The 27,613-nt window shown below is 44.8% G+C and overlaps 1 protein-coding gene across 5 annotated transcripts in view; it reads right to left on the bottom strand.

The window, feature by feature from the left end:
• Positions 1–27,613, bottom strand: part of ULK1 (unc-51 like autophagy activating kinase 1) — a 76,944-nt gene that overhangs the window by 35,317 nt on the left and 14,014 nt on the right. For 4 of the 5 annotated variants that reach the window (XM_082293343.1, XM_082293341.1, XM_082293339.1 and 1 more), the window contains exons 5-11: positions 25,542–25,574; positions 24,703–24,739; positions 17,804–17,977; positions 16,014–16,087; positions 13,762–13,863; positions 6,291–6,349; positions 2,476–2,558 (exon numbers count right to left, since the gene is read on the bottom strand). In XM_082293343.1, the coding sequence (XP_082149469.1) occupies positions 2,476–2,558; positions 6,291–6,349; positions 13,762–13,863; positions 16,014–16,087; positions 17,804–17,977; positions 24,703–24,739; positions 25,542–25,574 (562 nt within the window). Of the gene's footprint in view, positions 1–2,475; positions 2,559–6,290; positions 6,350–13,761; positions 13,864–16,013; positions 16,088–16,173; positions 16,545–17,803; positions 17,978–24,702; positions 24,740–25,541; positions 25,575–27,613 lie in introns of those variants that run through there. The other variant, XM_082293342.1, reaches the window with a different exon arrangement.

Below are 27,613 nucleotides of genomic sequence, written 5' to 3'. Positions count from 1 at the left end.
CCCTTTCACATCAAACACAACTGCTGCTTCCTCCCCTCATTATGGGAATTCATTCTACAGATCCAGGCCAAGAAAAGCTTCTGTCCTGGCTTGCTGAAGACTCTCTACATGTTTGCATGTCCTCACAAATAGCCACTTCTCCCAACTCCTTCCTCTCTGATTCATTGCAGCTCTGTGCCAGAGCCCTCTCCTATCACAATCAGCAATTCAGCCTTTTGGGAGCGTCAGCCATGGATCAACACTGATTACTGTGCTTCAGCTTCTTTCCCAGAATGGATTTCCTGTTGCAACACCCAAGGTTTACAAACTTCTTCTTCTGTAAAAAGCTCCTCTTTGGCGACTGAGCTTTCCAGAAAGTAGTAACTGGGTTTTTTGTTTGTCTGCTTTTTAACTTTAAATAATCCCTGTCTTCCCAGCCTCTCCTTGCCACTGCCATGCCAGGGTCCTGCAGCCAGAGTGGAGTGGTCTGGAGCTTAGCCCAAGACATGGAATGGAAATCTTTGGCAGGGAAAGCTGGCATCTCACAGATTAGATCTGCTGTGGATGGAGAACATCCCCATCCTGTGGGAGCTGCTCAGCTGCTGGGGTTTCCTGCTTCTTTTTCAGCCTGCTGCACTAGAGGAGGGTACCATCCCTCAGCCAAGCTGACTCAACTGAGGGGGTGGAAATGATGATTTCTTTCACTTTTCTCCCTCCCCGCTCCAAACTGCTTATTAGCTGTGCTTGCAAAGCAAAATTTAAACAACCCAGCTTGTAATCATCAGCAGGAAACTTGCAACTTGAAACCCTCCTGGTTTTCCTCTAGATAATCTTGAGATTGCAGAGAGCATCAGTTCCTGGCAGAAAAGCAGCTGAGATACACAACAAGTAAATGAAATTTCAAGCTGATGGTTGCTGTTGTATGACTCAACTAAGCTCTGGGGGAGCTCTGTGGAGGTCACTGTGACATCTCCAGGCAGAGGGTCTCAGGGAACAAGGAGCAGCAGGAAACCCTCTCCTCTGGGGACATGCCAATTTATTGCCCATGATTAAGGGCAAGAATAATCTCAATACTGCAACATGTACTGTAACTGTTGTCCAGAGTGATATCAAAATCTACTACCTCGAATTTCCAAGTGTTAGACATGGACTCATGCAGCCTACTCCCAAGCAGTACAAAAACAGCTTATGTGGGCTAAAAAGGTTTGCCAGACAATTTCTGACAGCGGGGAATCAAGAACCTCAAAGATACCTTCTTTTGAAATGCACAGCAGCATGATAGGAGAGGTAGAGATCCACAGCCAAGGTACAAGATCTGCAGGGAATAACCCTGCCAGGTGATTCTATCCAAGTCAGTCTGTCAGGAGCTTCAACAGTTCACTTTTTCAAAAGGCCCATCCTCCCACTTCCACACCCCAGTAACCAGTCCTTTGCATTCATCACTGGATAACTGTGATCAGCCTCAGTTAATCCACAGCTGCTTACCCAGCTAACCATCCCCAGAAAGGCTTCCCTGGTATCTCTAATCCAAAAGAATAACAGAGGGTGCAAAACAATTTCCCTTCATCAGCTAGCATGTGCTGCCCAGCAGGAAACAACCCACCTGAGCAGATAAGCAAAAAAAAACCAACAGAAAACCAAACCTCAAACCCCAGAAATATCAAACTATTTTACCCCAAGTGTGACTCAAAAGCAACATCCTGAAAACACACAGGATGTGTTTGCCTTTAGATGATCTGGTCCTTTCAGGGACTCAAGGAAAGGCTCCACCTCAGTCTGCTTTCCTCCAGGGCATGGCTTTCCTAGGAGGTTCTTCAGACCTTTGAGCTCAGCTAAAACACATCTGTAAGATGCTGCCAAGTCAGAGCCACTGGGCTCACAATGACTGATCTCAGTTTAGAAGGAATTAAGACAAAAAAGGAAATCCTTGTGTCAGCCAAGTCAGGAGACTGAGACAAAGGCTTGGAGATTGCCAGCTTGAGCCCTGAGAAGGCTTCCCTCCACAGAAACTGGAGGAGGAGGGAAGGGATTGCAGGCAGCTACATCTCCTGGGCTCAGATTATCACAGCAAACCCTGAGAAACAGAGGGTAGTGACCAGATTATTCAGTAAATCAATGCAGCTTGCAGCTCTGGAAAGGAACTGTGACAGAAAAGCTGTGACAAAAAAGACAGATTCACAAGACACATTTTACCTAGCAGCACACTTAACCACAGTTCAGAGAGATTATAAAAACAGAAGCCAGGACAGGGAATGCAAGTAAAAAACCTATGCTGAAGGTGTGCCAAGCCTCCTTAGTTTACAAAACTGTACTGAAATCAGCACTGACCTTTCCAGCACATAAACTAAAACCCCTGAGATTATGCAACCCTCCAGGCACAGGTGAAATCCAGGTGTCTGGATGCTTCTCCTAGCACCAGCCAAAAGTAGAGAGGCTTGTGCACAGCCAAAGGACACAGAGACAGAGAGCAGAACTCAAACTGGAAGGAGGCCTTACCAAAGTCCATGCGGTCCTTATGATTACGCTGCAGAAGGCCCAGAAGGAGCTGCCTCAGGTGGCTTGATGTTTCCCTGGGGATGCTAGGATTGAAAACAAAAGCAAAGTAAGAGAGGCTTGCAGTCTACTTAAACTGCTTTTACATATTCAGGAAGGTAACTGGCAAATGCAAACTCACTCTGTGCCTGCTGGGCCAGGAACACCAGGAGCTCACTGGAGGGAGGCTGATCAGAAATGTCTCTATTTTGCATCTCTGGCTTTCAGTCCTCACTGCCATTGTTCAGGCTAAAGCTAATTTTGCTTTAGTGGCCTCTCCCATGAGCACCTGCAGACCCTTCCCTTCACAGTGTCATCCCTCTGGTTCTAAGCTAAGCCCATTCCACTTGCAGTATTTCACACTTAACAAATAAAATCACTCCTTCTTACTCTAATGGGAACAAGATCACTAGAACAAAGCAGTTTCCAGGGGGAACCTTCCAATTAGGATGCTGGTGGTGAAATATATTGCCAATTACTACCATTTTATTAAGGCATTTATTTTTCAGTGCAGCTTCTGTAAGACTAGCAAATAACCTTTGTCTATTTGCTTCCCCGATATACAGCATATATTAATCAAAGGCCACTAAGATGTGAGCAACTGCCACCTCAGCAAGCTACAAGTGCAGTTATTACCCCACTTTTCAGCATAGTTAGGAAGAAAATATTCTTCTCAACAGCCTTTACAACACAAAAGAGCTGGTAAAGCACTGGGCTCTCCCTCACCCCACAAGCAGATGGGGGAGAGGCCAGGGCAGCTCTTCATAACCCCTGCAGATTGAAAAATGCAGGGAATAAATTAATGGATTAAGGCAGGGAAAGCAGAGTTCAGCTCTTGCATAAGTGGATTCAGCTCTACTGACTTCCCTCCATCCCCAGAAGTGCTGCTGGGGGGCTTTGGGCTGGGGCAGAGCTCTCCCAGTGAAGCGTGGGTGGTTGCAGCTCCTCTCGGTATTAACTCTGTTTATCATGGCTGTTCCCAGCATGGCCCTCATGCTCTGCCAGGCTTTCCCCTCTCCCCATGCTGGGTCAGCTGAGGTAATGACATGTGTGCCCAGCACAGTAATTTTAGCTTTCAGTGGCTCTGCACGTGGCTCTGGCATCACTCACCCCCCTGAGGCCAAGCCTGACCAACACTGGGAGAAAAAACCCTTCCTCACCATCTCCACCAAGACACCCTGCCACAGACAGGGGTAAAACAGAAGCTAGCCCAAAAATAGTGGGTGGAAAAAAAGGTGCTAGGCTAGCTCTACCAGACTCCTCTTCAGTGAAACAGGAGATGGGAGGCAAGGTATGTGTTTACACATTTCAGTACCACCCAGTTATTTTTCTGTGAAGCCCTAGGCCTTGCTGGGGCAGGAATTTGAACCCAGCAATTCCTAAAATAGAGAGTGATGGCAAGCATCCCTCATCCTTGTTTATTCTGGAGGAGTTTCTTTTCCATCCCTGGTGCTAGAATGGTTTTGTGCACCTTCTCAGGTTGACACAGGAGGAGGCCACCAGGACTGTGGAAAGAATGCAGTTACACTGAGACTCAGGTTGAGCCTTCCATCAAAAGAGGCATCCCTTGGAAGCACACTGTAATGGAATAACCCAAAGATACCACAGTGAGCAGCCTCCTGAAAAATGCATTAGTGCTGGAGTCCTGCAGCCCTGCGATGTTATCATCATCATTTATTTATCTGTGACACATAAAGCTCTCATCCAAAATGAGCCCATTTCCCAGCTATGACTTTGGCCTTGGTATGGTTTTAAAACCAAGAAATAGTCACGAACTTCAGAGGCACAGCACAGGATGCAGAGGGTGCAGATTAACAACCCGTTTGTCACCTCTTACCTCCCAAGCCTGAAGCATCAAGCTTTGCTACTCTTCAGTATTATTTTCTAGGGCCATCTTTGTGAACATAAGCAACAAATCCGCCTCCTTGCCCCCATGACCTGGGATGTACTTCACCATGCAAACCAGCACAATTAATGTTAATGATTTAGATCAGCACTATCAAAATTGTGGTGCCTTTGGACTTCTCCTGCCATGGGCTCTCCCCAGAATGCTCAGAACAGCATCTCCACCGCTGCCAGCAGCGGCAGTGCAGGCAGGGATGGCTTCCCCACCCCATTCCCAAGCCAAAACACTTTCCCTGGCCATGGCAGGGAAGTGTGTGCCAGCTTGCACAGCCCCAAGGAAAATGAAACCAAATCCTGGCACTGCTGCAGTCTGAGAAAGAGGTCTCTGGAGTAGTTTTGTGTTTCATCCTGTGCTGGCAGGGCTCTCAAGCAGTTTATTCATGTTTACTCAGGAATTGCACAGATTGCAGCCCATGTTAGAGACAAACTGACTTTGGAAAGAGGGAATTGCCATTTACACAAAGGCCAGTTCAGATCTGACTTCCACAGTGACAGAAACAATTGGCTCGGGTCTGAATTTTGGAGGAGTTTGGTAGTTCAAAAGTGCAGATAAGTGAAAATGGCAAATGCAGGCTGTGTGAAGGACTCAGAGGAGGACTAATCCCTACAAGAACAGACATGCTCTCCTCTTACAGCTGAGTTTCATTTCTCCCCTCGCCTGCACCATGAACCAAACAACAGCAGGGCAGCAGGACTGACACCAGAAAACTTACTCGTTTTATGGATTGATTTCTCATTTAGTAAGAAGGACTACCTCAAAGGTGAGCAGCCATGTTTTGGGCTGTGTAGGAAAAACAGAAGCTCTACTTTCTGCTCACACAGACTGGCTCCAACTATGCAGTCCTAGTTTTGCTTTAAATTGTTTCTTCTTGGGTGCTTTACTCCATCACACCCTCCAGTTCAAGCCAGGTGCCCCAGAGATAATCCTGATAGAAATTTCTGCCTTTTCCTCAAATCAAAAAGGCAAAGTACTTTAAGGGAAATTAACTGCATATCACAAGTCATTGATAAGAGCTCCAGCTTCTTGATGGTTCCTTCCAGTTATCTCTTGGAGCTGTCTGAACTTACAAGGGAAAAGAAAAATCCATATACAGCAACCTGATGAACTTCCTGCATACGTGGCTGCATTAGCAGCTCTGCCAACTGGGAGCTAATTTTCTGGTTAAAAAAGGCCATCCAAATTTTGGATATATAATCTGGAACTTCAGTCCTGTCTCTGTACCAGGCTGAGGTTTTCAGAGCAGGCATGAGCTTCTGCTTTAAGAGCTCTGAGATCAAAAGGAAAGACCACAGCAACAAAACCAAAATACCCTGACAAATCACAGCACTGAGCAGAGGTAACATACACCCCGTTGGGACGAGAGCAGTTCTCTTCTCCTTGGAAACTGCAGCAGTGTCCATTTCCAGGGAGGTTATAGTATTTCCCCCTAATAGCAGGATGGACACAAGCAGTTGCTGCCCTGACACGTGAGAAATGGGAATGTGATCTGCAGTCAGGTATGGCAGGTTAAGGAGAGGCTGCAGCTCGGCTGCTCAAATGATCCCAGAATTGCCGTGAGTTCTGCCCGAGGCTCTCAGGGGAGCCACGTGTGGAACAGGACCTCTAGCTGGCTCTTGGAACCACTAACACTCCTGAATTTTTGCAGTGTAGGAGAACAACAGTGTCTGCAGAGAGACAGAACACCCCAACCCTGGCTATCTGGTGCCGTCGGACTTTCTCCGGGCCATGTCACTGCTGGTTTAAGGAATGGGGAAAGGCAGGTGGCCAAATATTTTAGTCACCTCCCCAAGTGACAAGCCAGGAGCATGCAAGGACAGTTGTAAACACAGAGTAAACAAGTGCCTACAAACATTGACACTGGAAAAATGCTTACTTAGGCATCAGCATCTTGTTTTTCTCATAGAAGAGGCGGAGATCCTGTGGGCTGCTGGCCTGTAGGGGAGAAAGAAACCAGTCCATGAAGCAGTTGACAATGAAGGAAAGGGATTAGCATTTCTATTTCACAGTAGCTCTGAAGAACAGAGGCACTTTTTAATTGCTGGACCAGCACAGACAATGAGAACCTGCAGCTTGCTCTACATTGAAAAGCCAGCCCTGTGCCACAGTAAATATACAGTATTTTAACCTGCTGCCATTTTGTCCCTGACCTGGTTTTGTCCTGCTCTGCCCTTCCAAGGGCTGAGCTTCACTGCAGTGGGCTCTGATGCTCAGGTTTGAACTGGCCTAATAGCCTCACCCAGGAGACTAAAAAATTGTAGACGTGAGGAGTCCCAAATGATGAATGGCAGATCCTGCTGAGAACACGGATTAATGCTGCAGGGCATTTAGAAAAGGGCAGGGAGCCTGCTGATGGGCAAGGGATCTGTGAAGAGGCTAGGAACATGGAGAAACAGCAACTGAAGTAGGATTTTCTACTTTAATTCCAGGAAGCCAGATGATCTCAAGCCACAGCTCCTATTTTATTTGTGCAGTAATATACACAACTGCGGGGGATGTTGATGACAAGATTCCAAATTCTGAGAGATGGGATTAAAAAAAAAAGGTGGGGGCTAGGCACAAGAGGTTTACAGCTGAGGTTAAAAATAAAATCACCAGTAGAGAAGCGTAGACATGTAAAAATCCCCTAACATAAATTCTCCATTTGTTTTCATGCCATGAATAATACAGGCCAGTAAATTAGCCCTAGTGTCTCAAGCTTTTCTGCTTAGGCAAAGTCTCTTTACTAAAGGCAGAGCAGGCTGGCTGGCACAACACAAGACATGAAGGCACAGAAACAGGGCAGGAAGATCAGAGGGATTCATCTGCAATCAATTATTAGTGCAGCAGAGTGTGTAGGAAAGCGTGGATGAGGAGGCAACAGGCAGCTTCTCCTGATGTTCAGGGCAGGCTCAAAAACCCCTCGAGCCTTCCACCTACTTCTATTTCTAAATTAGAAGCATTTAAGGTGAATTAAGATGCTTAAAAGGGCAAATCAGACAGGCCAATCTGCAGATGGCCATCAAAATACCACTAACACAGTATGGCTGGAAAAGCAGCCACATAAGATGCTGTTTCAACATCACCTACTTACTCTGGCTGAAGATGAAAATTAAGGATAACTAACAGCTCAGTAAAAAAACCTCAAGAGAAACCAAAGGGAGAGCCTCAAAAGCTGATAGCATCAACACACTTGTGCAGCACTCATCAGGGCAGTATTCTTTATACAGCTGTACCAACACAAGCTGCACAGCTCTCCTGTTGATTTGTACTAATAAATGCTACTGGATTCCTGAAGGAAGGAAATAAAGACATCCTGGTTGTCTCTTCTGTAATAATACACCCTCTGCCATTCACAGACACAGCAGGCACCCAAAGAGAAGGCACAAAACATCAAAATTAATGCAGAGCACCTTGTTACACAGATGCCAAGCTGCATCCATTTCCAATTGCTGCCACTTAATTTGATTGAGGAAAACCCCATTTTACACCTTCCCCTTGCAGATCTTGGAATGTAATTAAATTAATATTTGGCAAACTTTAGGGAGGCAAGCATACACACTTCACCAAATGGCCTGGCCACATTGCCCAGAGTGAAGACAAATATTCCTGACAGACACAATGTACAAGGAGGGGCAGAACTCCAGAACGGGAAGGGAAGGGCTCATTCACTTCAGAAAGATACAAGCCTTGGCTGTTTGCTCTGGTCATTTCCTGTTGCAACAGCTCAATTGTTTCACAAATACAATGAAGCTCTGATCTACTTCAAACACTGTTTTGTCAGAAATTTTCCTGGCAATAAAGACAGAGTATATTCAAAGCAGCACATGTATGAAGCCCAGTTCATCAGAGGTTTCTAAGCTCTGGCTCAGACAGAAACAAAATTCTCAATGAACTTTCCCTCCTCTTTGTACAAATTCAAGAGATGTCCCTGCAGGGATGCTGTTCCTCCACATTCTGCTGTGTCAGTACAATCCCTACTTGTCGTGCAGGGACCATACCAGGCTGTCAGGCTCCTCCCCACCCAGACCACACTCCCTCATTTGGTCTGTCCCCAAGAGTCTGTGATTCAAGGCTGGTCTCCAGTACAGATACCAGGGGAACAGAGTCATTCTAGTGAGTGTCCAGCATAGACAGCCATGGATCACCACTAATTTAGCAAAACCAACTGCATCTTCATGTAACTTCATTATTAATTGACTGAGTCACGCAGTTCTGCTCCAAGTAACCTGTCCACTGCTCTCTTGCTATCATACAATTCATAAAGCACTAGGACCCTCAGCCACTTTGCTCACCTCTCCTTTCAATAAATTGTGCTTCTCTAAGAATCATGGAAAAAAAAAACCAAACCAGAAATGTTTGCAATACAGTAAAAATGTCACTTGAATTCCCTCTTCCAGGAAGCGAAGAACTTAACTTGCAATCTGCCTTCCAGGCAGATACACCCTGCCCAAGAAAACCACCAGAAAAAGCACACTTTAGGCATGTAACAACCAGACCATTCAAGGTTCACAGAGCCAACTTCTATCTGTGGGACAGTACCCATCTGCCAGAACCAGGGATGCAGAATGGAGAGTTCAGCTTTCCCTAAGGCTGGGAGGCACACCAGCAGGTCAGTTCACACCCTCAGTCCCCCTCTCATGTCAGTATGCAGCAGCTGCATTTTGGTTTTGTCTACCCTTTCTATATATAGAGGCAATTGGACAAATTCAATCTTGCCACTCTGTTACTTCGTCCTGAGCAGCAGTGGAAATATGTTGAGCCAACAAAGGCATTCAGCAGAACCCTGCCAAATCCCCTTCAGTGCTGGCTGCCTGGAAGTGAATTGCATGTGAAAAGCAGGCAGGGTGGTGTTTCCAAAAGCACTCAGCAGTGGATTTGTCATGCTTGGGAAACGGCTGGATGCAAAAGTCCAACATTCAGACAGAAGGCCAGAGACATTCACACCTTCCCTAAACAGCCCTGTCTAGTCAACACTCCATAGCAGGTGTATGGTATCTGCCCTGTTCTTTGAATCCTTTCCTTGGGGATTTAGAGGTGCAGAAAGGGGATTCGGATATGTCAGAAATAAAAATTAAGTAAGTAATGTTGTTTCTAGCTCCACAGCTCTAGGGAAAAGCTTGAAAACCTGCTGAAAATACTTTCTGGCATTTTTAGGCTCCCTCAACTAAGTGGCTGGCATTCAGCGGACCTGAAAGCCCAAGAACCAGAAACAAGCAAACAAAAAGCCCACCCCCTGAACCTTTTTCTTTTGCTGTCTATGGATTTCTCTCTACCACCAGCAGAGCACCTAAGACCAACAAACACTGGTCCAAAAGCCAGTGGTTCATTACTACAGCAACAAGTCAGTCACTGTACCCAGTCTCAGCAGAATAACCCACCAGTGCCAGGAATTCCTGTCCCCATGCACACAGGGCACTCCAGAGGAACAGGTCTGGGAAACGAAGAGCAGGCTGCCTAACAAATAAACCAGGGGTTCAAATTCTTGGCATAAAATCTGCCCTTTCCTGGTGTTCCTCAAGGCCCATTTCACAACACAGCACTTGCTGTAAGTGATACATAATCCTAGTATTTATGCAGACAGAATTAACTCAGAATTAAAACAGTGAACTTAGTACACCAGACTTGGAAATTAAGTTTTTCACCTAACAGCTAGCTGGGATGAGAATATAAACAGGCAGGTTAACTCTTTCAGAGCTGCCAGACCAGGCAGAAAAACTTATTTATTCTCTTGCCAATTCCCTGGCTCACTCTCCCCCAGATACAGGGCACTATGGTCACCGAAAGCTGGAAGATTCATGCAAAGGTTCAGACAGCAGACAACCAGGTTTCATGTATTTAGCAGGATCTGATGTCCCAGGGCCACTGCCAGAGCCAGCTCTGACACAACCTGCTCGTGCTCAGTGGGGTGTCTGCTTACCAAGAGCTGCCCAGATTTAAAAGGGGTCACACAACAGAAGCCAGCAGAAATATCAGTGTGAGTCCTCCCACACAGGAAGAAAAAAAAAAAAAGAAAAAGGAGATTGAGGTCATTTAACTAATCATATTTAAAACACCATCTGACAAGTACTAGATTGGTTTTGGATTGTTTTAGACCTTGTGTAAATCTTTCTTCTCTTGCCTCCAGCTTTGCTTCTGGTTGTCACTTGTTTACACAGCCAGCACCACCTCATGGTGGGCATGGGGTCCCAATCTTTTCAGCTCAGGTTAAGGACAAGAGCAAACCACTACATTCCCAAGGCACCTCCCAGTTCTGGTCAGCAGGAGCAGGAAATGCACTGCTCATGTCCTGTCCTCAGCGACAGAAATGCAGAGATGTGAGTGCAGACCACTTATTAGGCAAGGCAAATTAACAATTCCACATTAATACAGCGCTCAGCAAATCTGTTTATAGGGATTATGAATCCCATTAATCTCATCCCTATGGCAGTCTCACTGTTTCGTTTATGGGCATGTTTAATACAAAAAGCTCCTTAAGAAAGCTTCACCAGCCATCCTACCAACTGTTCACATCTGAGCATCAGCAGCTTCTTTCTTGTCTGTGTGCAGTGAGGCAGGGAAGGGACAGGAGTGGCTCTGGGAAATTGCCTTGGGTGACCCAGCTATAGTTAATTTTAACTCTAGACAGCCAGAAATCACATTCATGCACATACACACATCTCTGTCTTGATTTACAAGCACTTTCAGGATTGACAGCTGCCTCAGCCTTTCCACACATTTGATCTTTTTTCCATCTAACCCATTTCCCCGAAGCCCTATTTTATTTTTAGGCAGCTCATTCCTCCTCACTGCAGATAACACTGGAGTCCTTTTTGCTTGCACCTGAAGGTGCCTCCTTGGCTCAGGCAGGGACAGCTACAGCACCCAAACACAGCATATTTCATGTCACCAAGCTCCAGATTCCCATGGGAATCTCAGCTAGACAGAGATGAGGGGCTGTCTTTGCCAGCCTGGGAGGGAAGGCACGGTGAGGATTTAGCCCGAAGAGGTTCACTCAGAAATCCAGTTCCTGGCTTCCCTGTACAACTGGGTCTGCTGGTGGCACCATGTAGAATATGCCTGCTTCCTTCCCACCTATTCGGAGACATCCCTCCCAAAAGCACTCATTCCTATTCATGGTGTCCCAATCACCTCTGTTCACTACCCCTCTTTTCTCCTAAAAGCCCTGTAAACAACAGTTTCTTGCCTGCTCAGTGACCATTAGCAAATTCTTACAACACAGTCATGCCAAAAAAGACAGAAAGCCAGTTAACCTTTAACCAGCTTCCCCTAGACAGGCTTCTTTCACCTGGATCTCAAGCTGGAAGGCAATTTGTGACACGAATGGCAAAACAAATAGATGGGGCACAAAGAACCATCTGGGCTGAGCTCCTCTCTCTCCCTGATCAAACACATCCACAGCTGCTACTGCAGTCACAAACAGGGCCGGGCATTTTGCTTCCAAATACAACCTCCAAAAGAAGAAAGGGTGTGGGGAAAACTGAAACAGAGAAACCAATAACCCCCATTCCCAGCCCAACAGATGTATTTGGGAAAGAGTGACTTAGTGAGGCAAGCACAAAGCATGGGTCAGGAAATGCTGGGCAAGGACTGAAGTGTCCCTTCACTCCAAGGCAGGGTATTCCCACTCCAAGGCAGGGTATTCCCATGCTTCAATCAAAGAAGCCCTATGATAAAGTCACCACATTAAACAGTAGTGAAATAATTTGAATGAGTAGGTATCAAGGCACCTTTAGAGACTAAAAGGCACCAAAACATAATGGAGAATTCATGCCAGGCTCCCCTATGCATGCAGTCAAAGCTTGCTTTCTCCTCCCCCATTTTCTTAACACACCAATATTTGTTTTCTGTCGTCCTAACAGTCATTTTCTCCTCTCAAACAAAGATACCAGCACTGACAACAAGTGGATGCAGCCAGTAAACAGAAGTCATTCAGAAGTTTCAGTGCATTTTGTAGGGGTTTAGAAAAAAGAAACATGCAAAGGAAATGAAGTCTTGTTCTAAGTACAGAGGAAGCTGGTGGACAGAATATAAAGCACTGGAATGGAAGATTCTTATAGCAGCAGGGAAGAATTACCCTGAAGGAAAAAAGTGTTCTTGGCTCTCGACAAAACCAAAACATACCATTCATTTACTCCTGTATTTGCCCACTCTTGCCTGCAACAGATTCAGAACTCACTTTATCCTCCCTGATGATGTAACTGCATAAACATTCCAGGTCTTGTGTGAAATCCTAAAGAGCTGTGGAACTAAAGCTCATAAAGTCCTTCACTTCATAAAATCTGCCTTATTACCTGAGCATAGATCTCCCTCCAACTGACTTTCTTTTGTGCTATTTGGTTTTGTTTCCTTTTTATTCATTTTTGGAGTTTGTTGGGGATTTTTTCCATTTTGTTTTGTTAGGGAATCAGGATAAAGAGATGTCAGGACATAAGAAGAGAGGACCAGAAAAAGCAAGGGGAAAAAAAATCTGATAAATACAGTACCTTAAAATAGTAATTTCAAGGGAGAGTGCTGATCTCATTCAAAGATGGAAGAACTAAAGTAACACACAGTGTGGCTAATGATTGGGAATGAGAAAAATACACTGAGTCTAGATGAATTCCAGCTATGGATGATGAAAAATATGTGAAGTAATTCTGAAGCAACAGGCATAAGGCCGTGGTGAATTCTCCACCATTCAAAAACCTAAAATCAGAGAATGCTGTTCACAAAGGATATGCTGTAGCTCATCCAGAAGTTATGGCATTAAGTACAGGGTGGAGCTTTACAGGGCTGTGTTATATTTGGAGGGGTTTGGATCTGATGAACATAAACATTTCAGGCTGGAAGAGATTGCTGTGAGATGAAAGATCCTACTTAACTGCTCTGAAAACCAAGTTGATTTAGCTGCAATACACTACTTACCACCAAATCATCCTGAATATTATTGTAATTGTATAATATTGTAATAGTAATTGCAATCTTATCCTCCTTCTATATCCAAAAGAATTACAATTATAAATTATACACTGGTTACAGTTGTAAATAGAAACTGATTTTCTAAGTGTAGGACTAAAAAAAACCCCACTGCTTTAACTGATTCATGGTAATTTTCTCAGTAAGAGACCCTTCCCTAGGCTCTTATAACTGGGAAATGCATTTCAATAAAATACAGCCCAGAGAAGAGTCATATTCTAGTAACACATCCAGCATTACAACATATAAAACACAACACTGTCGAGGTGTTGGGCAGCCAGACCTTCATGAGGCTGGATCTGTGTGAGCTGGTATTAGAGATGACAGAAGCCTTAGAGTAACTGGATTAAAAGGGAAAAAAAGAGATAAAAAAGCAAGAGAGTCATAAACATCAAATCTAAGCAACTCACCTGAAAAGGAGCCTTTCCTGTTAGACACTGATAAATGATGGTTCCTATACTCCAGAGGTCAGCTTTGGCATCGTAGTGTTGTGACATAATGACTTCTGGTGCCTTTTGGGGGAGAGAAGGGAAACTTCTTTTATAAAAAGAAGTAGTTTGGTTTGGGTTTTTTTAAGCAACTCCAAGAAAGAGAAGTCACTATTATGCTTTAAAATCTCTTGAGCTAGATTCCTCAATAACCATGAAAGATTTACTCCCAGTAAGACTGTAACACTACATTGAAAGGGCCACTTCCCTATTTAAGTGGGGGAAGCAGACACTTTCATTCCGAAGACAAAAATATATCCTTGTATATATTGTGTATTTTGGGCAAACCCAGTACTTCCCCTTCTCCCAGTATACCACTTTCTGCTGAATCCACCAGAAGAAGCCCCACTGAAACCATAAACAGATCTTCTCAACCAAAGCAACAAACAGCACCAAGAGCAGCAAAGGCTCCCACAGCACAGGTAAATTCCAGCCTCTATCCTGAGCTGCACCACTTGGGCACTTCCCTCATTTAGCCCAAGATGGCAGCACATTAATTAAGCTCCAGGGCCTGGTGCCAAGGTCACAGTTTGGGTTCAAAGGCAGTGTTCCAGTCCAACAGCTTGAGCCCTGCTGTGCCTCAGACTCTGGTTTCTAATCCCACATTGTGCCCTCAGCTGCTCCCTCCCAGGCTTGTTCCAGAAGCTGGAGACAGTGCAAGCCCCTAAAGCCCCTGGCTCAGCAGGCAGAGCCTCAGGAGCAGCAGCAGAGGAGGGACAGGAGGGCAGGCTGGCTAATTCCACGTGTTTATAACTACAGATTTCATTGCAGTGCTGCCAGCATGGAACAGGATCAATTTTTCAGCTCTGTTAGAAGTAAAGGCCACACGTAATGGAAAAAAAAAAGGCAACAAACAAGTTGTGGACAGGAGCTCAGTCTGTCCCCAAGGGAAGCAGGCATGACACCAAACAAAGCCAAGGAAGTAGGACAAGAACTGCACATGGAGATTTCAAGTCTTTGCCATGGCATGGATCATACTGGGGTTCAGACAGAAAGCTCCTTCTGGTAGGGGTAAAACACCTTTGTTTTTTTAAAAGAGCAAAATAAAACAAAGCAGCAATAGGCTGTGAGCTAAAGCAGGGAATAAAGTCCTGCCTTGCCAGCAGATGTTCCCAGGGCTCCTGCACAAGACCAACAATAGCAGTAGGGACAGAATTCAGAACACTCCCTAAATCCCAATTGAACCCTCCCTTCCCATCTTCCTTCAAATCCATCAATAAACAGAGAACAATATGAAACATTGGAATTTCTTGTAACATCCAGTGTTGTTTAAAATAAAAATAAAAAACAAATAGAAAAAATATCATCACTAGTTTCCTCCAGCCCTTTCAAAAAATAAGCTGGGTGTTTTCAATTACTTTCACAAGAGACTCTGAAAGAAAAAGTATCACTAAAAATAGACAATTCAGGAAACTCTCACAGGAGAGGAGAGTTACATCATCTTCACATACAGCATAGTTCAAATAAACATCAGGCTTTATAAAAAAGGAAAGAGAGAGGAAGTGTGTTTTGCTTGAGTCAGTACTGTGGAACTACCAAATGCACTATGCCTGTGCAGTGCAGCACAGTCCAGCCTAACTCTGCCCCAAGACTACAGACAAAAAAACTTGAGAGTGGATTAGACTGTGTCTGAAATGAGGTGCCTCCTGCCCCAGGGCACCTGTAAAAACTTCAGCTGAAATTGACTCACATCACCTTTTTACTTTGAGCTCAGACACCCACGTCCCCAAGAACATGTCTGGCGTTGACATTTTTATTTCTGTCTAGTTTTGTCATTTTTCCTTTTACTGACTTGATGTGACACCGAGACCTTGACTGCTGCCATGAGCACAAATAAGAGATCACCTCATCACAACCTGATCCCAGAGTGGGAAGTACAAAGAAGGCAAAAGGGATCAGTTTGGTTTCTTATACACATCAGTTTCACAGTCTAAGCAGTCATCCTGGAAGCATGGTTTATCCACATCTCACCTGGAAGTTACATAGCAACACAGGCACCTGCTGTCCAACATTAGCAGCAGCCAGAATTTCAGCAATCTCCCTGTGCAACAGCTGGTTTCTGACAAGTAAATAGAATTTCACCTCTGGGGGAAAGACTAGAGAAAAACAAAGCCGTCCTTTTGGGGGGCAAAGCAAGAACAACACAGAAAAACCTGTAGGCAAATCACACTTACCATGTACATGGGTGAACCGCACAATGTTGCTGCCATCATATTGTTCTGCAGGTACCGGGCAAACCCAAAATCAGCTACAAAGAGAAAAAGAGGTAGGTCAGGAGCAGACACCAGTTCTAGAGAGCCTGCACCTTTCTCCAGTTGATTCTTCCTACTTTACCTTCACTTCTCATCAATCTTGCAGCCTCTATCCCACCTTAGCAACTTTGACAGCTCTTCTTGAGCAGCAGCATCCTTGTGCTAATTATTAAAGCATAGTACAGACACCAGGAAAGGACAGACCAAGCCCCCACAGTACTCAGATGAACAAACTCCCATCCCTTTTTCAGGGATCAGTACCCATTTGCCTGCACTCTGAGATGTCAGCTGGGAAAGCTCTCTTGACTTCAGTGAGAATGTGCCAGTTCATAACCAGCCAGTTCATCTGCTGGGATCTCAGCCTTTCATTTGGGGAACTGAAAGTTCCCCTCCATTGAAAAGGCTGTAATGTGAAACACATCCAGGAGGAACCACCGTCACCACTACCCACATTTCTAGACCTGCCCTACCAAAATGAGTCTTGTTCTGTTCCTTCAGAAGGGTACCAACAGTGCCAATACCAGCACTAGGACAGAAAACTGAGCCACAGTTCACTTAGCAAGTAGAAGGGCCAGGAACAAGGAATACTAAGACGAATTACCTCTGCAGGTTACTCAGCATCTGATCGTATGACACTGAGATGTTCTCTCAAGGTTACCAGATATTTCAGGCTAGGACACTGACACAGCTGTTTACACTGTCATCTGTCACTAATGAACTGGTACAGCCAGATTCTCCCTGGACCATGTACTCCTCAGGGAGCAGAAGGAGTGTTGCACGTTACATCACACCCAAGAGCAGTTGTGCCCACAGCCCTCCTGCCTGTGTTTACAGCTCCCAATCCCTTCCTCACAGATAATTACTCTGCACTTGACAAAAAAAAAAAACCCAAACCAAAACAACACATCAAAATGCTTCAGTCAAACAAGCAGCAACATTTCAAGCTTTTCCACTGGGCCTCATTTCCCAGCCGAAGGAAAGCACAAGGTTAAGGTGAGGAACAGTTTTACCTAATTGGTGTCAGCTTCAGCTCTGAATTGTAACGTAACCAAAAAGCTCACGTGTGAGGGTGATATCATCTTATTTTTGAGGGACTGCAGGGAATATGTGTGCTCTGTAACTGGATTTCTGGAGCACTTGTCCCAACTACTGGTCCCACTTGCCTGATGTGCAGAATGTGAATTTCTTCAAGATGCAACTGAGAAGCCCGTCTGGTTCAGACTGGGAAAACTCCCACTTTTGGGTCTGCCTGACAACACACTGCACTCTCTGAGGCCAGCCAGGAGAGCGACTAGTCAGGTCTTCAGACAACAATATTTAACCTCATCACTGTTAAAAGCTGAAGACTAAAGTCACAACTTCTGCTTATTTCTTGGTATGCCTGTAGATTACAAGCCAATTAGGGCAGGCTGGTGTTTTGTTTTTACTGAGGGAGGCACCATTCAACTGGGAGCGGAGCAAGGCCTGCCCAGTTCCTCTGTGTTAAATCTGTGTCCTGGCAGAGCAGAAAGCTTTTGCTCCTACTGCTTGGAGGCAGCTGAAGGCTACATTTAGCAGAGGAACTAAGGATGAAAAACATTAGAGTGTTTTTAAAATAAGTGGAGCAATGCTTTTCTCCTCCTAGACAGTTCCCCAAAGAAAGATTGAGGTTTGCCACTTATCCATTACCGAACTCCTGAGTGCTTCGGGTGACGTTTGGAGCAGGGTCTTACCAATCTTTATGCGAATGTTGTTGGGATTTGATTTCCTGCCTCCAGCATAGGAAAGAAGGATATTCTGTGGCTTCAAGTCCCGATGGATGATGCCCTTGCTGTGCAGCATTTTCATGGCACCTGCAATCTGCTGGAGAAAGAGCCTGATGGTGTCTTCACTAAGTGTCCGCATAGCTGAGGAGGAGGGAAAAAAACAACCACAGATGAAAAACTTACAATGCCAGTTCTCTGAGGAGCCCAGAGGGCAGAGTTTCACAGCAATTAGCTGTAATTTGTCATTTTATTCCCACATACGATGTCTTTTCCCCACACACCATTTCTGAATGATTCCTACAGGCAACAAGGGAGAGCATTTGCATTCCCAGCTTATTCTGTGGTCAGGGCTGTTGAAAGCCTTGAGTCTCTCACGGTGAACTCAGGGCAGCACCGGGTGCTGAATCTGGGTTATTAACTGTGTCCAAAAGTGGCATCTGCTGAGGTTTAGGGCTTCCCTCAGCAAGAGCTGCCAGGCAGATCCAGGCAAGCACCAGGCAGGGCTGTGGCTGCCTGTGAGCTATGGTCAACAGCAGCTGGATACCCAAGGTCAGAGCTTTATCACAAAGACTAGGCCTAAAGGTGGAGCTAAGAGGAAAGGCAATTAGGATTAGGATTTACGCCTGCAAGAGTCATTAAGGCTCATGTGGGACCTGGGAAGGGTTGATAGGTTAAATTCACAGTAGGTTAGGGCATACATCCAGCAGGGATCTGTACCTTTGGGGTATGAATCCAAGTCTAGGCCTAACCCTTGTGCATCACCACCAAACCAGAATTCTAATCCCAAAACCGGTCTTTGGGTGAACCACGATCCAATACTTAACAACAGACCCTACCAAATGACCCCTGCAAACCATCACCTGACACCCTCCACACTACATCCACAGATACAACAAGAATGTTTCAAAATGCTTTCACAAGTCAAGTTTTTTAAAAGAATACATTAGTGATCAAAATCTGCCAATATAGAAGCTCTGAAGTGGCCTCTCCTGAGATACAGGCTTCCCAGGGACTGTAGTGTGAAAATAAATATTGAAGGGATTAAAATCATTTTCAACTGGCTCTTCTAATGAGAGCAACGCGACATCAGCTCTCGTTATTTTAAGAGCTATACATATGAAACTCTTGCCAAAGCTGGGAACAGCTTGCTGAACATACCCCAGGATCAACAGTGCTACCAGCCTGCCTCCTTGTCAGTCACTGAGCAAGTCAGGCTTCAAGCAAGCACCAATCCACTTGAATAAAATAATTTCTTTTGTAAAAGGTCCCTGTAAATTACTTGGGACTTCATTAGAGTTTTCCCAGCTGTTCTCTAGTAAGACATTAAAACAGGCTGGCAGGAGCTTCAAAACACCACTCTACTCAGTCAGCTAGAAGGGAGGAATCCTTATGAAAACACAGCTGAGGTTGCACACAGCTTTAACACAACACAGGAAATTAAAAATCTAACTTTTAAAATACATGGATGGGAAGCAGCAAGGGACACAGATAAGTTAAGCAGTGCTTAGAATAGAAACTAAACTCCCACCACTCCCAAGCCTCACTGTTCTAGGAGGTACAAGCACAGCTAAAGTGTCACCATGGCTATCAGGTGGTCCTGGACTCATAACACGTGAGAGCAGTGCACATGTATATAGAGTTTCTCCCCCCTCACTGAGCCTTTTTCCTCATGAACTGGCTCTCAGCTGGAGTTCACGAGACTCCTCTCCAAAAAGGGGAGATTCTGTGAAGGGATTTTAAGGATATTAAGAGGCAGCTCAGATGCAAGTCTTCAAAATGGACTTGCATCTTCTGAAGAAAGCACTGCCTCATCTTTAACAAAGCTTTCCCCAACCTCCTGCTGAAATATCTCAATGTACTCGGTCCCATACCATTTTCTGTCTATTAAAAGTCCAGCATCTCTTAGCTGTGCTCAATATTCTCTCCAACAAAAGGGCTCTGCAGTATTTCTGCAATTTATACTCAAGGAAATCTATTCAGGAATGGTTAAAACACCACCTTTAAACAAAACAGCAGAAATTCAAAAGGTTTTGTTTCCCCAATTCAGCTCAGGCCCAGGAAAGGACAGGCTGATCACCCTCCCTCAAACATGAGGCAAGATTTGAAACTCGGTAATTCTTATTATTAAGGCAGAAGGCAATTACCAGCTCCTGGCTAAACACACTCTGCCTCTAGCAGAGGAACTGTGGAGAGCCTTGTCCTGACCTGCAGTCCCTAGAGCATGCCATGGCTCTAAGGCATTACCCTCTCCTTTAGATAATTTGGTGGCTATAAGGCTAACACAGCACTAGCCATCAGCCCTCAGCAAACCAGCTGAGCCTCCCTAATGCGAATTCTAACTCTTTATAATATTGAAAACAACAACATTGCTACCAAGATCAGAAAAATCCATTCATCCATAGAAAAGAGGGCTTCTAAACTACCTGTTTCTGCAGACTTTAGGCTTTTCTACTTCACAGAAGTCTGTACAAAGTTCTCAGCCCTGCAGAAGAACTGTTTTCCTGGCACAGAGAATCTGAACTGGTGTCTTGGGCCTGCAGACGTATTTGCCCAGGGCAACTGCAGTAGCAGAGTGGAGCTACCATGCTGCAGTGCAGCAAAATCAGACAGAGAAGTCTGCTGGATCCTCTGGAAGCATTAAATCTCACAAATCCAGGTAGGAAGGCAGGACAGGGAAACCGAGGCTCTGCCCTCAGGAACAGAGAAGGGGTAGTCAGTTCCTTGGGGAGGGCAGGGGCAATACTCTTTTACCTCCCTCCATTAACAAGCAGGCTGTAACACTGGAAAACAAAACTCCTTATCTCTCACACTTAGCCCATCAGTCTGCTGTGTGACAGCAGCAATCTGCAACTGAAGGACAGGAACATAAATATAACTGACATTTTCAATGACTTCAGGATATTGGTCTGCAAAAGTTCTCCCAGACCAGCTACCAACAGCAGAGGAAGGAGAAGATCCAGAATTTAGGGGCCATCAAAAAACCCAAAGAAAACCCAAACAAGTGGAGAACAAAACAATGCTCCTCCCTTGCTGCATCCCAAACAGGGATCTTGTAAGTCTAGTCCCTGTCAAAAGAGGATATTCTCATCTTCACCAGAAAACTGCTGGCAAAATACTAAACCTGCATTAAAGTCTGGGCATCGCTGTGGATGTCTGTGGTGAGCAACACATTCTTGCAGAGGATGCTGTTTCACAAGCCCTACTTTGCCATTACTGAGAAGCAATAATATCCCTGTGTTTATTTTCATGGGCTCCACTTCAGTGATGAGGCACTCTGCTTACTGCCTTGGGCTGCTCAGGTCAGTAGATCAGAGCAAATATTTGCTCTGGGTCAGTGTGGGGCCCACATGCTGTGAGCTCTTAAGGCAGAGGAAAAGGATGAAGCACCTAAGAAGTGCCCTGGTCAGCTTGTTCTGAGAAGTTCAACCTGCAGGAGGCTGCCAGGTAAACTGCAGTAAACAGCCCTTGTCAGCTGATCCAAGAGTAGATGTACTGGAGTACACCCACTGACGCTATATTACAACACCATTTTGGAAAAGTTATTTAGGAAAAAGAACATCTCCTCTTACCCACAGGTGTCACAAGTATCTCTAACATGGGCCCAATCCAAGTCACACTGAAGTCTGAGACCAAGCTGACTTGTTTGGGGCCTGGCTTGTACCTACCCCACTGCTACCCATGCAGAGCATGGTCAGTGACACTCCTGGGAATCTTCTGTACAAGTCAGGAGACTTAATGCAGATATATCTGTGATAGGACTAGACCTTAATTACCTGGCTGTAGAGGGAGAAAAGCTACAGAGCAATGCTTCACACCCTTGGTTTGCAACAGGGTCCCTGCACCACTTGGGACAGACTAGAAAGATCCAAGCTCCCTGCATGTGTCATGGTCAAACCAAGAAATGCCCTGTTATGATACGAAAGCAACAGCTTTAAGAAAGGTCACAAATATGCTCTTAAAAAGTGTCCATAACAGCCTGAGCCAATGACAACTCACAGAATTTAAGAAGGAATTTCAGACCTGCCTGCTCTGACCTTCTGAGTACCCAAGGACACAGAATTCCAGTTATTCCTGTACAGAGGCCAGTCACTTCTGTAACACTTCCCACAGCTCTACCACGCAGAGCAGAGATCTGCCACTCTCAGCTCAATACACGATGGCCTCCAGTGAAAGCAACATCCAGAGATCTCCCAGAAGGGAAACTGCATTATACCACTAAAGGACAACACCACCACAGCAGCTGTGCTGAGCAGAACACACACAGCCCTGGGTTGTATCACAGGGATGGGGCTGCCCAACACCATAACCCAGCCAAACACACAGTGCACTGCAACGTGCACCTATGCACGTCCTCCAGTCATGAAGACAAGGAGAATTAGAGTGCCTTTGGATTCAACATGGAATTACCATATTGCCTAATGCTTGTAATTAGAGGGCAGAATGGATCTGGAAGCTTACAAGCAACTCATTCAGTGAGAACCAGGGGATTTGCATGCGCTGCTTGCTTAAGTGTTACAGGAACTACCAGCACAAATGTCCGAGGAGCCAGTGGGAAAGTAGATGTTGCAATTAAACACCATCACACAATTATCAAAATAACTGAAGCAGCACAATAACTGCTCAATAGAGATGAGCCTCCTGAGTACCAGTCAAATACTGAAGAAATCAAAACTTTCCAAGATGAGTTTTCAGAGAAAAATCATTCCTGTCAAAAGCACCCTGGGCACCTGCAGAAGCTGGAAGAGGAGCATGTGGTGGGATGCAGAAAGCTGACACTCTTATCTAGGCTTTGGGATCTGGAAGACCCTGATCTCTGGCAGTGATGGGAGTAACTAAACCTTCTTGCTGTAGTCCCTTACTGACTCCTCCCTCCAGAAATCAGTGCCTGCTGGTTTCTCTTCACTGGCAACCAGCACACAAGTGTTTAGAGTTAAAATAAAACTAAGCACCAACTTCCCAGTCACCATAATCTTTACAGTTGCCAAACCAAAATATTTTATTGGTAAAAACAGAGCAAAAGGTTAACTTTCTCAAATGAACTCAGGCAAAGAAGATCAAGTCTTGCACCAGGTAACACTCAAACAAAACTGGGGTAAAACTGAATTTTATTTGGAAAATGCAACTCATCATCACTTTCTCAAACTAGCCACCAACTTCCTGAGTAATTCCAAGTGATAAACCAGGAAGTGAGCTGTATTAACAGCCTAACTAATTGCATGCTTCAATTTTTTTTTATTGAGGTGTGTTTTAGGGTTTTTTTTTTTTGGGGGGGGGGGGCAGATGCAGAAGGAAAAAGACAACTGTACACACAGAAGTAGTAATACAGACCAAAATATTTTCTATAAATCCTTGTTTATGTCTTTTGTTTCTATAATTTCTTAATTAGACAGACAGCCTTGCCAATGAACATGCACAGCCCACTGCTTTAAGATCAAGGTTCACTTCATGTGCATGAAAGCTAAAAAAAGTGTAGCTTTCAAAGCCCATGCACTGGTAAAACTGAAGTTTCACTATTTTTAAAAAGCATTTAATTTATAAAATTTGCATTCACATTAAAAAAAAAAAAGAAGGTACCAAATACAAAACCATCCTCCCCTGGTGTTCATAAGAGCATTCTGCCAGCACCAAAGATGCTCCTTTTAGAGCACAGCATAAGCAAAACACTTATCTAAGACAAAGCACACTAAACCTGGATTTTAAAAAACAAATGCCTGTCACTTCTATCTCACCCACACTTTAAACAAACAGAACACATGAAAGGCAGAATATTCTTTCTTTTTCCTTCAAGTACTAAACCCTTTCTGAAAATTAAAGTCCACAAATATAATTCATTACCCTGTAGGAAGAGTGTGACATGGTAGCATCAAGCCCCAAATTATCATTCTAGGGACACCAACACTAGCTGTAGGGCAAATGTAAATTTATCTTTTAATCCTTCAATTTTTGCCATTTCTAGGCATCACATACCTCAATAAGGAGCCTGAAGTATTATTCAGCTGACTAGCTTTTAATTTGAACAATGTGAACAAACTTTGTTTAACCATGACCCAGAGCCACACATGAAATAAGATTAAAACTGTCTCTTCACATTTAGTAATCTTCTAGTTAACATGCAAAACAACCAGAAAACTACTTGAAGGGACAAAATTCAGCCAGGGGAAAAAAAAAATTAAAAATAAGGGCTGTGTCTGAGTGCAGCTAAGTATATTGTTAAACATGTTATCCCCCTACCTGTTCTAGGTACTGAGGTGCAATGTGATTTTCACAAAGGCCAAGGTCCTGTGCTGCACTGAAAGACACCCTGGGGGACTGCCTGAGTCCTAGCAATACAGCTGGATGACCTGCAAAGCATATTTCATTTGCCTTGAAGGCAAAGACACCCCTGAGTCTCACCAAAAGGTTCTTCAGGGCACCACAGGCCCAGATACCTGTGCTATATCCTCCAGAAGACTCTAAAGTCAGTGGATTTCGACACCCTCCCAGCACTGCTGACTACACCACAGCCATCCTCAATGTGCTGAAATAGGAAATATGTTCTGCCCTAGATGTGGGAACACCTTAGGGGTAAACTTGGAGAATATACTCTTGGGATCTTATTTAAATCCAACACCACAGAACTGCAAGGCTTCAGTATAAATAGCTTTTTGCCAGTGACCAAAAAAAGACAAACCATGTCCCTAGCAGTGTTGAAATATGTTTAACCTATAAGGCCATTGTAACTAAAATATGTAACTACTGACAACAGTCACTACTGACCTACATAGAAAGGACTACAAGACCAGCTTTTATTGTCATGGATTCTCAGTTTTCCAATGATTACAGAGCATGAACCTCACAGAGGATATTCTCCATGCTGTTGTACTTACTGTGAAGATAGTCTGCAAGGTCACCACCATTACAGTACTGCAAACACAACAGAAAGCTCAGTTAATACAGGGCAAATCAAAGATTAAAAAGAAAACCAGTAAACCTCAGTAGGATGGCAGGCTTATCACAGTATTTAAACATAAATTATCACACATCAAAATACATATTCAAAAGTTAGCAGGGAAAACTCCATTCCTGTGGGTTTCTCTCCTGTCCTATTTCTCCTAAATGTCATGTTGCACGATGATACACCAGCATTAAGCAGCTTTTGTGCACAACCATGTTCAAGCACATCAGAGAGAAAGGTAAAACCAGAACAAAGCAGAGGGGTCACCACTGGAGACCTCAGAAAGCTGGCTGAGAAAAGCCTGGGAGTGGACACAGCTGAAAACTGAAACTCCTCACATCAGTGTTCCACATCATTAAGAAAAGTGAACAAGACCTCAGAGTGAAAACTGCAGAGGAAGTGAAACATTCAGAGGCTTTGCAGGTAAGCTATGTCCAGAACATTCTCTCTTGTGTATGTCTGTAACACACACTCCCCCCCTGGCACCCCTTTGATGCCTGAGGTTCAGTGTCTGACTGCTTAAGCCTGTGCCTGCACGACCTTCTGAGAGCAGCAAGATGGAAAATCCCCTGGCTGCTCTCTGCACCCACACTCTCCAAGGCCAGAGCTGCAGATTAGATTAGTAAAGCCTCACAGGTGAGACTGCCAGCAGAAAGCACCACTTGTGAAACATGCTCATCTGCTTAAAACAAGTTGAAAAAAATTTAAAAAGATAAAGAGGGAGGGAAAGGAGGTAAAAAAAAAAAAAAAGAAAGAAAAAGACACACTCACCTCCATAACCAAGTAGACAGAGTTTGCCAGTTCCTGGGGAAATAGAAAATGGAAAAATAAGGGATTTATGCACTGAAATATTTCAGACATTTAATTGCTGTATTACCTTTTAAACAGATCATCTGTTCTCTGCTATGAGTCAGACTGAAGAAAGGGTAAAAACATTATAGGTTAATTCCTGGAAGACTGCTTACTTTGAAAATGCCAGGTATTTAAGCATGTTATTGGTTTCTGAATGTGCATCTGTTTAACCAAGCTGATCTCCTGTATTGTGCCTTGGGTCTCCATGCCCTCTTGGGCTCCAGGGATTAACAGTGGCACGCAACACAGATGCTGCCACAGTGCTATCTTAGAGCCTTAATCATTTCCACATTTAACTTGGCCCTTTATAGCAGTGCCCACATGAGCAGCACTAGGCTGAACAGAAAGATAAGAGCAGCACAACTTCAGGACTTGCAATTCAACCCTGCAGCTGAAAAGTGCCCAAGAGACTCACCTTCCATTGGAGGGCAGAAAGGAAAGATCTCAGACAAAAAACATAACACTTGCCAACCAAGTTTTCTACATGCCTCAACAGTGCCATTATCAGGTGGCTAAAGCTCTCTGGATTCTAACAGGGGTCAACACCAGCAAAGTCCAGGCCAAATGCTCATCTTCCTAAGTTCACTACAGGTGCTACACTGTGATGCTCTTACCATCTTGGGAGTTCACCTCCTGCCTTAGCTGACCCTCTTCCCCAGCCCTTGGGAAACGTGCATATATCCATGGTACAAGCCACAGGATAGTGCAGAGATGTGTCCCACAAAAATACAGCACCACAGAGCCACAGTAGGAACCTTGGTGGCTGTGCAGCACATGGTGACACCAGTGGCTGCCTGGCACATGTCTAGCAGAGCCACCAAACCAGTGCCAGAGAACAGACAGGAAAACAGCCAAATATTTCAACCCTGGGTAGGCCCAGGAGGCCAAAGGACTAAATCCTGTTGTTGAAACAGAAGCCAGCCAGAAGCAGACCTACTGCATAAAACCTGTAAGCTAGAAGTCACTCCTAAACTCAAAGGCCCAGCTGGGGACACTCACATGAAGCAACTGACTGGGTGAGTGGAGAAGTCCTGAAAGCAGAGGCAGAGCAAGAGATTCCATTTCCAGGGCTCCAGGGCAGCATCACTTTACTCACAGGCTGTGTAGATACCTGAGCACCTCATTCCTCTTCTGACCCAAACCATTTCAAAACCCCCAGCATCTACCCTACCAGCTGTAAAGTTTCCAAGCAGTCTGCACTGTCTGCTCCCTGCCCTTTCACCCTGGTCTGCCCACAGTACTCTGCTTCCCATCAAGCCTGTACCAAATTCCCTGCCTTTGTCAATGCCTGGAGTCCTCAGCACCTCTCACTTTCTCTTCCACTCTCTTTTAACTTCACGATGTGAAATCTGGGTTTCCAGATGTTTGCTGAAGACTGGTTGGAGGAAGAGAGGAGGAAGCTGAATTACCTGTGACTTGAGAGACTCAGCCACAGCTGCAGGGGAACTGGCCACCCTCCCTGGAGGGCTCCAGTGTCCACCAGAGCCCGAGGCCACCCTCGATTCTTACAGCTGTTCTCACTGCTAAGTCCAGCTGAGCCTTTTGAAGTCCCCTTGTTTGTTCAAAAAGAAATTTTCTATGATATTTCAAGAAAGCGTTTCTTGCACTTCCTTGCATGACAAACACTTCTTTAAACAGGCTTTGTTTTTCAGCCTCTGCATTTGAAAGCAGCACACATTAAGTCAATCAATTTCATACACACTTGGGATGAAGTGGGAAACCAGTCTGTGGTTAAAAGCACCAGCCCAGGGAAGCAGCACAAGAAGAAAACCCCAAGCATCATCAAAGCTTTGCACATGAGAAAGCACTAAGGGAGGATTCTCAGGAGCATTCAAAGCCCACCAGCTCCTGCTGTCCTAAGGAGGAACAGCAAAAAGCCAAGGTTGATAAAAGACACCCAGGACTTTCACTTCTGCAGCAACTCCAGCCCCAGATGGACCAGAAGATACAAGATACACCAGAAGTGCAATGCAGCTGCTCAGGGAACCCAT

The sequence above is a fragment of the Coloeus monedula genome (assembly GCF_965178545.1).
Source record: "Coloeus monedula genome assembly, chromosome: 18".
In the NCBI taxonomy this organism is placed as follows: Eukaryota; Metazoa; Chordata; class Aves; order Passeriformes; family Corvidae; genus Coloeus; species Coloeus monedula.
Note: the sequence above shows the minus strand (reverse complement) of the source record. Positions and strands in the feature narration are given on the sequence as shown.